The 14,937-nt window shown below is 34.5% G+C and overlaps 1 protein-coding gene across 2 annotated transcripts in view; it reads right to left on the bottom strand.

The window, feature by feature from the left end:
* Positions 1-14,937, bottom strand: part of fam184ab (family with sequence similarity 184 member Ab) — a 250,893-nt gene that overhangs the window by 51,588 nt on the left and 184,368 nt on the right. For both annotated transcript variants that reach the window (XM_678210.10, XM_005170195.6), the window contains exon 13: positions 14,045-14,172. In XM_678210.10, coding sequence (XP_683302.2) covers positions 14,045-14,172 — 128 coding nt within the window. The remainder of the gene's footprint in view (positions 1-14,044; positions 14,173-14,937) is intronic.

The following is a 14,937-nucleotide window of genomic DNA, read 5'->3' as shown; positions in this document are numbered from 1 at the left end:
TTACTCCCACACCGTAAGAAATCTGGCCGGCTCCCGCGGGAATGCAGAGAGCTGTAATCGGGCCATAAAAATTATACCCGATAGGTCCCGAGTCCGACACGTACATTTTGATTGACAGCTTTATAAAGCCCGAGCCCTTACAGCTCTAATGCATTTTTTCAAGAATGAGTCATTTATATGTTTTAACAGCATTTATTCGTAACAAACGTAGACTATATCCCACTTGAAAGTTGGAACAAAGAAATAAAATAAGTCCTCTGTAACATCGTAACATCTCAGCACTCTATAGGTCTACATGCACTTAGCCTTTAAATTGGCCAACACACCAATGAAAAGAAATCTTGCTTAACAAATCAAATAAACTCTAAATGATGACGGGTATTTTGGCAGTAACTAAATTGAAGCTGAATATTAAAAGAATAATGCCACCATTAGTCTGTATACTCTGTCTACATTATGATTATATGGTTTAATTAATATTTATTTATAATTTAAAACCCTTTACTCACCAAGATTAGGCTACGTGTGTTTGTGGAGGAACATTATTAAATCCACAGGCTTTAGCGCAGTCTTGCGCTCATGTGCGTCCAGCAGCACTGAACACCGTTTCACTGCTACTGCTACAGGCCGAGATGCAGAGTTCTGATCTGGCTGATTTTGCAAGTTTTAGGTAGGATTGTTTATTCATCTTATACCAGTCAGGAACATCCATTTAATTTTCCATGACCGTAGTTTCAGGGTAGCGAGTGGCCTCGTCATTTTACCGGTCAGCTTGCGGTTTAGGGCTCTACCGTAATACGCAGTGTATGAGCGACCGCTAAATACCTGCGGCTGGAATAACCGCTCTTTCTGACTGGCTTGACCGCCGTCAAAATTCTCTTTTTTTACTACTTCGTCATAATTTGCTTCACCTTTGCAGGGATGGATTTTATTGCAGGGATTTGGATTTTTTCGGGTCTCGCCGGGTTCGGGCAAAGATCTTCAGCTCTAATGCAGACCTCTCGTTCATATTAACCACGTCTCCCTTCTGTTCAGTCGAAACTGCCAAACTGCAGGACACTTTGAAGCGCGACTCGTCACGTCACGTCTCCCTGTCCCTCTCTCCCTCTCCCTCTCACCCTCCCTCTCACCCTCTCCCCCTCCCTCTCACCCTCTCCCTCTATCTCTCTCCTCCACACTGTCCCGTGATGACAACCACACAGACGTTTTTTAGGCATTAAATAAAGGATATTTAATACTTTATGACGGTATAACGGTATTGAAACTGACACCGTTGCTATTTTTAGATCCTGCGGTATACCATAATACCGTAATATCGCCCAAGCCTAGTGTGCGCTGTCAGCTTAATGCAGACATAAAATAAATCTTAAAAGCAACTAGACAGAGCGTTTATTTTCGTTCTTCGAATATAATATATCTACACAGGGTTTCAAAACCACAGAGCAATCTCTGGCAGAGAAGGGACTCATTGGCCCCCCACATTCTTACGAACATATTTTATTTATTAAAGTTAATATTTCATTGACTTGAATAGAACCATGTATAATATAATTACTAACCCGTCGTCTGAAATATTAAAATAATAAAATAGCCTATTATTTTTTTCGTGGCTAGAGATTAATTAATTTGATTGACATCCTAGGCAATGAAACCTTTACTTCGCCTAACTGAGCATGAGTTTATTGCATGCAGTGCTGTATTTTGGTAGCACAAAAACTCGTTCCCTGGATGCGTTTCCCAAACACGGCGTAACTCGTGGCTGAACTTTCATAGTACAATGGATCATTCAGGAAAAGAACGATGTAATGATGAGTGTTTCCCAAAACCCGTAGTTTCACTGTCGCAGATCCATCGCTTGAACTATTTAGTTATAACATAAAACGCCCATAATGACGCTCTAAGTAACTACTTACTTACTAAATCTTCTAATAAGTCTGAAATAATAATCATATACGGTAAAATTATCAAATCAAATAAAGTATTTGGAAAAAGGACAGAATATATGACTCAAAAAAGCCTCCAAATAATGTTGAAAACTATATATTACAGTTATATAATATAAAAATAGTTTTAAGCAAAAACTTCTAAACATTCTAATTACTCTGAAATAATAACCTTATATGGTAAAATAAATAATAAATAAAATAAAAAAGTAAAAAATAAATAAAATAAAATAAAATATTTGGAAAAATAACAAAATAATATGAATCATAAAAAAGGCTTCCAAATAATGTCTGAAACTATATTATAATTATATAATATATACAATGTAACATATTGTAACCTGCATTCTGGAGATAAACATTCCATTTAACATTCCAGAAAACAATCTGGGTGAATCGCCAGGACAATAAAATCACTTGGTGACGAAAAGTCTGGCTTGGTAATCCCTGGTGACATGTTAACAAGTCTGGGAGACTTCACAGAACCACTCTCTGCCTACTTCAAAAGAACGTGACAGATAAGATAAGAAAAGGAAAAAAACCTCTTTAGCCAACATTCTGCTCACAGACAAGACAATTCCTCAAAATTAAACAAAGACATTTATAACCCAAATCTCTTGTTTAATTTCATTTAACTTTTGTAATGAGTACAATACCTGATATAGACTATACACATTCACGCTTGCAGGCCTTTTTAAAAGCATCAATGATGTAAGGATATGGGAATTATGTGATGTACTTGTAGAGTGTTTGGTGTCAATAGAATGCCCTGGACATTTTATAACACATGATGCATAGATCGAGACCATAACTCGCATTGCTTTATTCTTTAAAGCCCCGTACTAAATGCCTGTCCGCATGCTTTAGGCGGGCGCTCAAATTTGCATACGCGCAGCCCAGAGACAAAGGAAGGTTCGCGCGCAAACTTTCCCCTGAAATTATTGGTCAGAATGCTGTACGGGTTGTCACGTGACCCGCAGGTATAAGCACACTTCCCCCCAAACATCTGGGCAGAAAGAGAACGTCCCAAAAAGGAACATCATTGACGGTGGTCCCTTTAAGGGCCACACGGCTCTTCATAGCCGCATGGACTTTTTCCCGCCACGCTTTCTTTATTTTCCGGCAAAGTAAATTCAGTTTAAAGTTTGCGATCGTGTTCGTCCGAACTGCATTACAAACTCCACGCATCAAAGGACATCAAGAGTAGTTTTCATCACGATGGACGAGAGACGCATAAAAGAGACCTCCAGACATGAAAAACCAGGTGATTTTAGTTATGCGATTAAGATGTGCCACTTTTATCAAAAAGGTGTTTTTTATAACCTTGGTGGTCCGTAATGGTGCGTGTGGAACTGAAAGTTTTGTCACTTTTTTTACCTGAAATCTATAACTCCTAGCTTTACTATGTCTCTTTGCTGTTACACGTTCTACAGACCCGATATCTCCACGTGGTTTACCTTTGTTTTGTGTTTAATGTATGCTTGTGCGTTGGTTTGTTCGTTACGTCTGACTAGTCAATAAATTCCATTATAATCAAATGAATTGTATTGTTTGCCTCACGAGAAAATGTCACTGAAATACAGATTCCCCTGCCTAGCTATTATAAGTTGTTTAAAACTTTTGAATGATTAATCTACTTCACAAGAAGTAGCAATTAAATTCCCTTTTTCTAAATGAATAGATTACCGTGTCCGCTCGGAAGAGCGGCGGCTCTGCTTGTGTTTGTTTGGTCAAATTAACAATAAATTGATCCGGAATATTAATTATTAATAATAATTCGTTATTGTTGATAATTAATATTCATAATGTGGGAATCCGCTCGGTCGCGCGAGCATGATCATTTACAATCATATGTTTGTTTGACCAAACTGACTGAAGCTTAAGCCGGAATATTAATAATTAGGAATAAACCGTTATTGTTGATTATTAATATTCATAAAATGAGCTAATTTCATGTTACAACAATTTTAAGCAAAAACTACTAAATATTCTAATTGCTTTGAAATAATAACCAAACATGGTAAAATAAAATAACATTTAATTTAATTATTTGGAAAAAAGACTTAATAACATGACTCATAAAAAGCCTTCAAGTGATGTTGGAATATATATATATATATATATATATATATATATATATATATATATATATATATATATATATATATATATATATATATATATATATATATATATATATTTATATATATATATATATATATATATATATATATATATATATATATATATATATATATATATATATAGTTGTATAATTTATAAAGAAGTAGTTTAAGCAAAAAATAAATCTCATAATAACTCTGAAATAATAATCATATATGGCAAAACTATAAAATAAATTAAAATAAAATAAAATAATTTGTAAAAAAATAATATGACTTAAATAATATGACTTAACAGGCTACAAAAAATGTTAAAATTTTTATATTATAGATATATAAATAGATAGTTTTAAGCAAAAACTACGAAATCTTCTAATTACTCGGAAATAATAACCAACCATATATGGTAAAATTATAAAATAAAATAAAGTATTTGAAGAAAGGACTAAATAATTTGACTTATTTTCAAAAAAAGTATTTGATAATGTTGGAAACTATAAATTCATATGCATTCCAATGCATATGAATGCATTCCAAAAAACACAACATATCAAAACATATTCTTCCAGTATGTTCCTCTTTCTCTTCACAGTCACCTCAGCAGCTGTGGAGAAGCGTGTTTACTACTGACTGCAAATCAGCGGTGTCAGATAAAGTGGTGACCCATGTAAGAGAGCATTAATGGTTATCCATCGGCCAGGAGATTCATAGTGTAGGACTCGAGCACAGCGGTGCAGCTTTAATAAATTCTGAGCGTCTTGTGAACGCAGGCGCTTGTTCCAAGAAACCAGACCCCTGGGAGTCATTGAGCCACTCGCTGAGCTGCCAAATGACTCTGTTGCTGAAATCACCGGGTTTGTACTTCTGTGCCTTTATTGCGTATGAACAAAATGCATAACGCTGCCATAAAGTATGAAAGTTCCCACAACACTCTTGGTGCATCTCAATTATGACTCTCATGTTTCCTACTTGCAAAGATACAAAAACTTTTTATGTTGGTTCAATGTGTGATGTCATTTCAAAAGAAACAAAGACAGGGCGGGGCATATTGTGTAACCCCTCCCCTTTAAAAAAACAGCCAATAGCGTTTTGTTTATATCACAGCTCCGCCAATCATTGACAGTTCTGAAGAATTGTGTGTTTTGCAGCACACTTGCTTATAGATAACTTTAAAGATCCAGTGAAGAGCTTAGATATGTGCATTTTTTTATTCTATGGTTGACATAATCACAACTGAAACATGAAGAGAGGGCGGGACATGGTGTAGCCCCTCCCCTTTAAAAAACAGCCAATAGGGTTTTGCTTTATCACAGCTCTGCAAATGAGAGTGGTTGAGCTCAAACACATCAAATGTGAAGTGTCTTGAAGGAGGCGGAGAATGTCAGATACTAGCAGGGCCGGAGTGAGACTCCTGTCCAGCCCTGGAGTTTCAAGCCTTAGACCGGCCCACTTCAGTTCACGACTGATTTTATTTATAATAAAATAACGTCATTTTTAATTGAGTACTTAACAGTGAAGATTTGTTTGAACAGTTAACACAATGTAATGTTTAACAGAATCTGTTTTCTTTAAAAATTAGTGCTCAAAAATACCCAAACCTTGAAATGAAAAAATATCAAATAAATACAAATATGAATTAGAGAAATTATGAAGATTAAAATGAAATGCATTGAATTTTCCATTGACACTATAATGTCTTCTTCAAGGTAACAGCTGCTTTATAACTTCAAATATTTGTTATAAATATGAGAACATGAAAGGGTGGCTAAATCTCCAACACAACTTTTTAAAACATCACAATGTCATTTTTTGCAATATCTGAACATATGTTGCAGAAGCCCATTTATTTGGATTTAATAACTAATGTTATATGATGTATTTCAGTTTTAAATATTTTTGTTTTGAATTGTTTGCATTTGAGAACTTTCATATGTGTTGTTCAGAGGGATATTCTGTGAATTTTGCCTTGAGAATATGTAGCATGTTAAAATTGCGTCTGTTAAATCTGACGGCAGTGTATTCTTTAGAAGACAGCGAAGTCACACAGTTTTCAGTTTGGCTGAAATTTGAGGTTATATTTTGTTTACAATATTTTAATACGTTAGATATCTCTGAGTGAAGATTAAAAGTCCACATCTGACAAGAAACGGACTACATGGATTTCTTTACTGGACATCATTAACCTGCAGGCTGCATTCTGCTCATGGGGCTGAGAGAAAATAAATAAAAAGAGTTGAACTGAGTTGAGTAAAATAATGAATAAATGGTCAAATAAATAAATGAATAAAAAAAGTGCGAGCAGCTAGGGACACCGGCCCTTGGAGCCAAAAAACGGATCGGCCCACCGCGAATACTCCCAGTCCTTCAGATTAACCAATCCGGCCTGAATACTAGAGAGCATTTGGTTGTTCAAGATTGAAGAATTGGAAAAAAAAAAATGTTGATCAGTTTGGGCGAAGCGACAAACTTTAAGCTTTACATGTTTATATCAGTTTTAAATCTTCTAAACGCGAATTGTGTCACTGTTGTGGCACGCAGTAGCTTATAGCTATCCTATAAACTAACATACTGATACTAACATCTAAAAAACTTTATTTTCATTTCATGGGAGCTTTAAGAGAATGATATTGGTTGTTTCACAATTGCAAGAATGCAGTCTCGCGTTTTTGTGGAGATCAGTTCTGCTACTGTCACTGTGGATGAACAAACTCTAAAGACAGCAAAAACACTAATCCTATCCTGTGAGAAATTTTATGATCTCTGGATATTTTAGAATGAAAAATTGCTCCCTATTTACTCAAGCTCAAGTGGTTAAAAACATTTGAACACTAAAGTTATTTTGAAGAAAGCTGGACATACTGTATTAAAGATTACTACATTACTACAATATTACCTATTGATATATTAAAAAACAAATACTATGCAAGTCAATGTTTACAGGTTTCTGTCAGGGTTCTGCCACTCTGGTCTTGTAAATTCTTGTTTTGGTGGCAGAACTCGGACACTACCCATGTCTGGTCCTGTTTCTGTCTCTGTGTGTGCGCGCGCCATCGTGGGTGTACGCAGAGTGTGAGCGCTCCTGCTTGATGCGGCCGTGCGCGCGCTCTGCGTCACTCAGACGCGTGCGCTCTTGTACTCGTGTTTGTGTTTTCGTCTGTCAGCAGCGTGGTGTTTCATTCCCAGCGTCTCAGTCTTGTTGGTTTCGGTTTTGGTCGGCGCTGGGATGAAGCATGCATGCTGCGTGTGTGAGCGCACGGTGAGTGCTTTCATTCATCGTGTGCTTGTGTCTTGCGTCTTTTGTCAAAGCACGTGGCTCGGTGTTTACATTGTGGTCACGTGCTTTGGTCGTGTGCTTCAGTGTTGTGTTATGTGAGCGCATGGCTTGTATTGTCTCTCTGTGTCATGCGCTCTCCCGTCTATTGTCTAGTCCCACCCTCCTTGTTAACCCATTATTAGTTAATTGTGTTCACCTGTGTGTCAATTTACTTTTTGCTTTATAATCCCCCTCATGTTTTCAGTCCTTTGCCAGTTCGTCGTCGAAAGTTTCCTGTCCTGTTGTGTCCAGCCCTGTCTTGTCCAGCCAGTCAAGTTTGTTTGTTCTTTTAATTGTTTCATTAGAGTTTTTCCCCCTCGGGGTTGTTTGTTTTGCCTTTTTGTTTTCATTTTATTATTAATAAAAAACCCATTATTGCTGCATCTGAGTCCTCGCTCCTTTTTCCCCTCACCGAACGTGACAGTTTCCAGCTTTGTTTAAAATATCGTCTATTGTGTGATGATAGAATTCTCATTTTGGGGTGAACTATCCCCTTAAGAACGCATATTGAGAAACGGCAATTAATACTAACATCCTAAAAAACACTTCATGAGATTTCATATTTTCAATAAAATCTATAAATGAAAATATGTTTCTTCTTAGAGTATGTCTAAGATGAGAGGATTAACAACATAACAATACGGACCATTTCAGCATGGAGGTGTCGCAGCAGCTGCTAACAGAGTAAAACTCAATGAAATGTAGCATTGGCCAGTTAATTTTTCACAGCCCATTAAACCAGGCACAGAAACTGAACTCCCACTGGGCAACAATTGATGATGAGGGGAGAAAATGAGAAAGTGTTTAGGAGAAGAGAAAGAGGGACTTCTGAAGTGATTGTTCTATCTTTCTGTCTGTCTGTCTGTCTTTGGACTGTGGGGAAAATTGGAGCACTCGGAGGAAACTCAAGTGAACAAGGGGAGAACATGTAAACTCCACAGAAATGCCAACTGACTCAACTGGGACTTGACCCAGCAACCCTCTTGCTGTGAGGCGACATGTTAACCACTGAGCCACCGTGTCGCCCTCAGCTTTTATCAATAAAATACATCTATTATATAAAATGATATGAAAAAATGTCAAATGTATCTAAGGAGCTAATTTATGACAGCTTATAAGAAATGAAATCACCTTAAATTACTACAGGTAAAGAATAGGCAAAATTAAATATAAACAAAACAAAAATATAAATAAATAAATAAATGAAATAATTTACAACAAATGGTTGAAAATGGATAATGTGAAAATTTTATTTTAATAAAGTTTGAAATATTAAGACAATGCTTTAATCATAGCTGTATAAAAAATACCAAATCAACACTCATTTAATCTATCTATTTTCCTTTGAAAATGTCCTTGTTATCGCTGGTTGTAGGCTTATATTTGCTGCTAAAGAAAATAAAATAAAGTAAAATAAAATAAAGTATCTTATTTTAAATTTAACATTCTACCTACCTACCTATCTATCTATGGAAATGTAGCTTTTAGCAATAAAATGAATGAAATCTGATCATGTAAAAAAAAATAGTTGCAAATTTATTTAAATTAAAAAAAAATTAATTATAAAAAGAATCAATTGGGGTATAAATAATATCAAAACTAGTCCTAATTTAATATAACTTATCATTTTTGAAAATGTGCTTACTGTCAGATATCTGATTGCAGTCGTTAAATTTGTTGGTGCATAAAATAAAATAAAATAAAACAATCAACCTAATCAACATAAATAAAAATTTCATTACATCCTTTTTAATTTTTTTTTTAATTTTTACTGAACTCACAAAGCATTTTTTTTCCCTCACAAAGCTATTTTTTACAATCTTTTCATTCATTTTCTTTTTGGCATAGTCCCTTTGATCAGGTGTCGCCACAGTGGATTAACCCGCCAACTTATCCAGCATGTTTTACGCAATAAATGCCCTTCCAGCTGCAACCGAACACTGGGAAACACCCACACTCACATACACTACAGACAATTTTTTAGCTTAATCAATTCACCTATAGCGCATGCCTTTGGACCCAGCTGGGACTCGAACCAGTGACCTTCTTGCTGTGAGGCGATTGTGCTACCCACTATGCCGTCATGCTGCCTCTCTATAATAACTTAAGCCAGGAAAAACATAAGCCTATGTTTCATGACACATCTGCGTGTGCCGTCATAACCAGTGGGACCGGCAGGAGTCTTCGGGGAAGGTGAAGCTTTTATTTATTTATATATATATTTTTCCATCAGCCTTATGAAGTCAGGGAGGACGTGAGGACATTACAAATAAAAAAAAAATGAGCACAACAAAGTCAACCACATCCCAGAGACAGACGCACAGTGTGATTGTGAAACAAATGTAATCTCACAAGACGCAAATATTCAGTCTGACCCAAAAAACAAGCATCTGCGTTTTCTGCATACGCACGTTTTTGTTATTTCTGGCTGATGCATGACGCAATGAGGCTGGAAAATGCTTAGCAAATGCTTAGCAAAAATAGATTGGGTTTTCTGAGGGGTTGTTGGACTCCTGAGAGAGTTAAACAATGATTTTCTTGCAGTCTCTCTTTAGCAAAGATGGCACTGGGTTTGCTCTTTAGCCTCTGTTATTGTGTGAGGGACATTAGGAAAGGTCTCATGAGACACATTTGAGCCGCAGGAAGTTGAGAATTAATTAGCATTGATATGGTGCTGCTGAAATAAAAAGGCTGTCGGGGTTGTTGTCATGCTGACTATATTCACCTGAGGGCGCTGAATCAAGTGCAGCTCGTGCTATAAATCACTCTACTTTTTATTTGTATTTTTTTGGATATAATTGTGTGTTTGGTACTTGATTAAAGATGAAGAAAGTATATTTAAATAAGTGAAATATTACTTAGGTCGGTGTTGCTATGTAAAAGTATATAAAATAGTTGGCAGTGTTTAAATAAAATAAAATATTTATTAAAGTTTTAAAATAAGTGAAATAAATAGCTATAAAAAACTACTAAATCTTCTTATTACTCAGAAATAATGTTAAATTAATATTAAATTAAACATTTATTAAAATTGTATCATATAATTTATGGAAACAAATATATATGTATAAAAATTTAATTTTAGAATTGCTGTTTTGAAAACCAAGTGAAATAAATAATATTGGGCAAAAACTAGTAAATCTTCTAATTACTCTGAAATAATAATGATTTATATGTAAAAAATAAACAAATAAATAAAAAAATTATAACAATAACTGGGTTAGTTGCCGTTTCTGCGTGGAGTTTGCATGTTCTCCCCGTGTTGGCGTGGGTTTACTCCGGGTGCTCCGGTTTCCCCCACAGTCCAAAGACATGCGCTATAGGTGAATTTGGTAAGTTAAATTATCAGTAGTGTATATGTGTGAATGGGTGTGAATGGATGTTTCCCATTTATGGGTTGCAGCTGGAAGTGCATCTGCTGCGTAAAGCATATGCTGGATAAGTTGGCGGTTCATTCCGCTGTGGCGACCCCAGATTAAAAAGGGACCAAGCCGAAAAGAAAATGAATAAATGAATGGATTAAAACAAAATAAAATAAAATAAAAAACCACATTAACATTTAATTTTAGAACTGCTGTTTTAAAAACCAAGTGAAATAAATAAATTTAAGCAAAAACTATCTGACCTTCTTATTACTCTGAAATAATAACCATGAATGCAAAATCCTAAAATAAAATAAAATAACATTTATTTAAAAATATTTTAGAATAGCTGTTTTGGAAACCAAGTAAAATAAATAATTTTAGACAAAAATTACTAAATCTTCTTATTACTCTGAAATAATATCCATATATGGCAAATTTATCAATTAAAAAAAAAAAAATGCTTTCCTTGGCAAGAAAATTAAATATGTACCATAAATATCAAATAATTGTCAGTATTCGGCCACTTCTTGTTAAATGTTGGTTTGGTTTGAGTCCAGACACTAGTCCTGTCATGTCTTGTATGTTGTGCTTGGCTCAAGTTTTAACCGGTTACAATTAAATGTACCGAACAGCAGAACATTTAAAAAGTGAAAGACTTTTCAGAAATTTACCATTTCAGTAAAAACGTGTTCAATGTGCAATTTTGCCAATCCTATCCTTTAAAACCTTGCACATCATATCCTATAAAAGAGCAATTAAGCCACACAAACACAAATATAATTTTTTTTATACATTTCAAAATTAATTACAGAAAGTATCACATTAAATTACATGAAACAATTATAATTTGTATGCATACTTCTACGTGAATCCAAGTCCAGTTTGATTCAGTGTTTGTGTGTTTTCTTCCTAGCCAGATTTCCCCCCGAGACCTGTGTTTAAGTCTCAAACTGTACTAGCTTTCAGTTGCTCGGCCAACAAACCTGTCAGCGTTTCTTTTGTTTTACTGTCCTCTTCTACATGAGCCAGATGACAAGAGGATTTATTAAGGTCCTTTTGTTTCAAAGCAGCCAACAGTTGGCAGAACACTATTGATTCATCCTCTCTCTGAAAAGCATTCACTCGCTTAACTTACTGTTGGTCACCGTCTCCATTAAGACACAATAGGAGCGTTAGGGAGACACTCTGAGAATGATGGGAAGACACTGGCTAGAAAATATTCTTAAAATAATTATTTATCTAAATATGCATCTCAATAGTGCAAATACAGACTAAATAACATACAAAAAATAACATTTGTTTTTCATTCGCTCTGTCAATGTATCAAAATACGCACACAACCTTTCAGATGCTATAAATAAACACCTAAAATCACTGGTTAATTTGGAGTTTGAATAATTGTTTTTAAGAGTTTAAGAGGTGTGATTAAGTTTGTTAAAATAAATTAAATCAAATCAAACATCAAACTACGGTTGTATTTTTCAGTGTTTGTGTGTCTGTTTAAATGAAAATGAGTTGCTGCTTTCCAGAAGAGGGCAGAGCATTTAGTACTATTACTACTAATGTAAAGTACGTAAATTACTCGGAAGTCGATGTGGTAGTACAAAAACAATAGTATTTTTTGCAACTACAATGCATACGGAAAGTATTGATATCGCTTCACTTTTTCTAAAAAAATTTTTATGTTAAAGCCTTATTCCAAAATAAATGCTTATTAACATGTGATTTTTCAGGTTTATTATTTTAAATAAATTAGCATACATTTAAAAAAAATCGTTTTTCACATTGTCATTATGAGCTATTGTGTGTAGAATGTTAAGGAAATAAATGACTTAATTTATTGTGGAATAAGGCTGTAAAATAAACAATGTGGAAAAAGTGAAGCGATATGAATACTTTCCGAATGTACTGTATAGGGAATATTATAGATGACACTTATTTTACTTATAAAGATGACTTGTATGAAAAGTATTCATAAATTATTTGTTCTATCATCTCTAGGTTTTCTAATTATAGGTTGCAATTATTTATTTATAAGGATAGTGCCTATTTTAAATAGTTATAATTTCAGAGATTCACCCCGTTCATTAGCCCGTCATACAGAGCAGAGAAAAAGATGGTTAAAGTTCTATCACAAGATGGCGACAGAGACCACATAATAAGTCCTTAGGGGAGAAAAACTCAGCCTAATTTCAAACTACAGTTGATCAAATCATTATAAAACAGGCAAGAGAGTTGATCTCTCTCTTTTGTATATTGTAGCACTTACACAACAGCAATCTGATAGTGTTTGCTTTGCTCTGACTTTTTTGGGGTTAAGTATTGTGATATCCTGATTATTAGAGACATACTGAGAAAGATCTGTAGACTGGTGGAATTTCATGCTGTTCAGCCTTATAATCTTAAAACGCGAGCAAAATCACCTGTTTTGTCGTCACTTTAAACTTTACACTAGAAAATCATTCAAATACTAGCTGCTAGGTAATGTATGTGAAGATCTATTTCATCTATTTTGAAGACGAATATTTTTATTCACTTCTCAGTGAATTTAGGCAATGTATTTTAGTGAATTTAATCAAAACATATTTATTAAACAGAAATATTAATACAAATAATATTTTAGTGACCAAAGATATTGAGAAATTGAAAGATAACATAATTAAATTCAAGCTAAGTTTAGCAAAAAAAATAAAAAATACAACCTACAAAATGTCAATTAAATCTTTCAAATAGTTTGTGTCTCTTGATTTTTCCTCCTTTTAAATTTGTATTTAATATTTTTCTCTAACATAAATTTGTCTATACTAGTTTTTGGACTGTTATTGTAGTTTATTTTGTTAGATAAGCTCCAGATTTGGCGTCAGACTAATCTAATATATAGTCCCAAATATAATATTGTTAGGCTTCCTATTAAAAATGGTGCTGTTAATGTAAATACAGTATTTTTGCTGTAATTGATTTACAGTAAGTTGCTGGCAAACTGCGGCCAGTAAGTAACAGTAGATTCTACTGGAAATTGTTAACAGTGTAAAAAGCACAACAGAATTAAAGATGAATTGAAAAGATGAATGAATAAATGTAGAATTACTGAGTCTTCTTTCAAAAACTATTGAAAACTCCTCCCGACCCCAAACTTTTGAAAGATAATGTGCAGTTTCTGTTAAATAGAGCTGCCAAATTACAGCAGATTTTTGTCATTTGTGACATGCATGGGCAAGAAAATCTTAAACTGATGTCACCACAATATATAAAAAAAATCTGCATAAACTATATAACGATGTTGCGGTGGAGGAAGTTTACCTGTACTCTGCTCTGCTCCAAAGCGTTTTCCAGTTCCTGTTTGGCAGCTGCTGTTTCCTGTTGATGGGTCTGACGCATGTGTTCAATGGCTGATGCGTGGAGATGGTTGAGCTCAGAACGAAGCGACGCTGAAGACGAGAAAAAGAGAGAGACAGAGAAAAATGACAAACAAGACTATTCCAGAGAGACGAACCGCTGTCTGGAGCTGAATTAAAAACCATTCATCTCCAACTCTCCCTAAAGCATAAACGTCACAGGTGGAAATGGAAATGACACTCGTTCCTCCACCTGCAATTTCCTGCCAGCTCTCCCTCATCATGCTGCTTTCCAGTTTTTGACAATTATGGGTTTTTTCCCAATGACATTAAGCTATAATTAGAGCTGCAGAACTGGTTTTGTATCAGGTTTTACATTGAACATCTTGTACCAGCATTGCTTGGTAAGAAAAGCTAATGCAAATGTACTTATTGATGTTGCTCAGTAATTCATTTTGATTTCTACATGTTACTGTAGCCAAAAATCACTTCACAAAACGACAAATTTTAAGTAGACATTCAACTTTACTTTCACTTTCCCACAATATATGGCTTTTTTGTGAAATTTGAGCATGCTCTAAGATAACATCCGAATTCATAGAAAAATAGTAAAAATGTATATTTTAATAAGGAATTAATATTTCGTTTATTAACCTTGTAAATGTGATGTTTGACTCTGCATTTTTTTTCTAGATTTCCTAGTAAAGGTGTACACAAAGACATATTCTGAACAAACCAAGACTGTTTAAATAGCAAATGCATTTTGTGCTCATATGTGTTCATTCTGGTCTAAAAAAGGAGGCGCATTGCTATTTTTAATAAATTAAATAGACCGTTCAATAGACCAGATCAAAGCAG

The sequence above is a fragment of the Danio rerio genome, chromosome 20, assembly GCF_049306965.1.
Source record: "Danio rerio strain Tuebingen ecotype United States chromosome 20, GRCz12tu, whole genome shotgun sequence".
NCBI lineage: Eukaryota > Metazoa > Chordata > Actinopteri > Cypriniformes > Danionidae > Danio > Danio rerio.
This window is presented reverse-complemented; position numbering and strand designations above follow the sequence as displayed.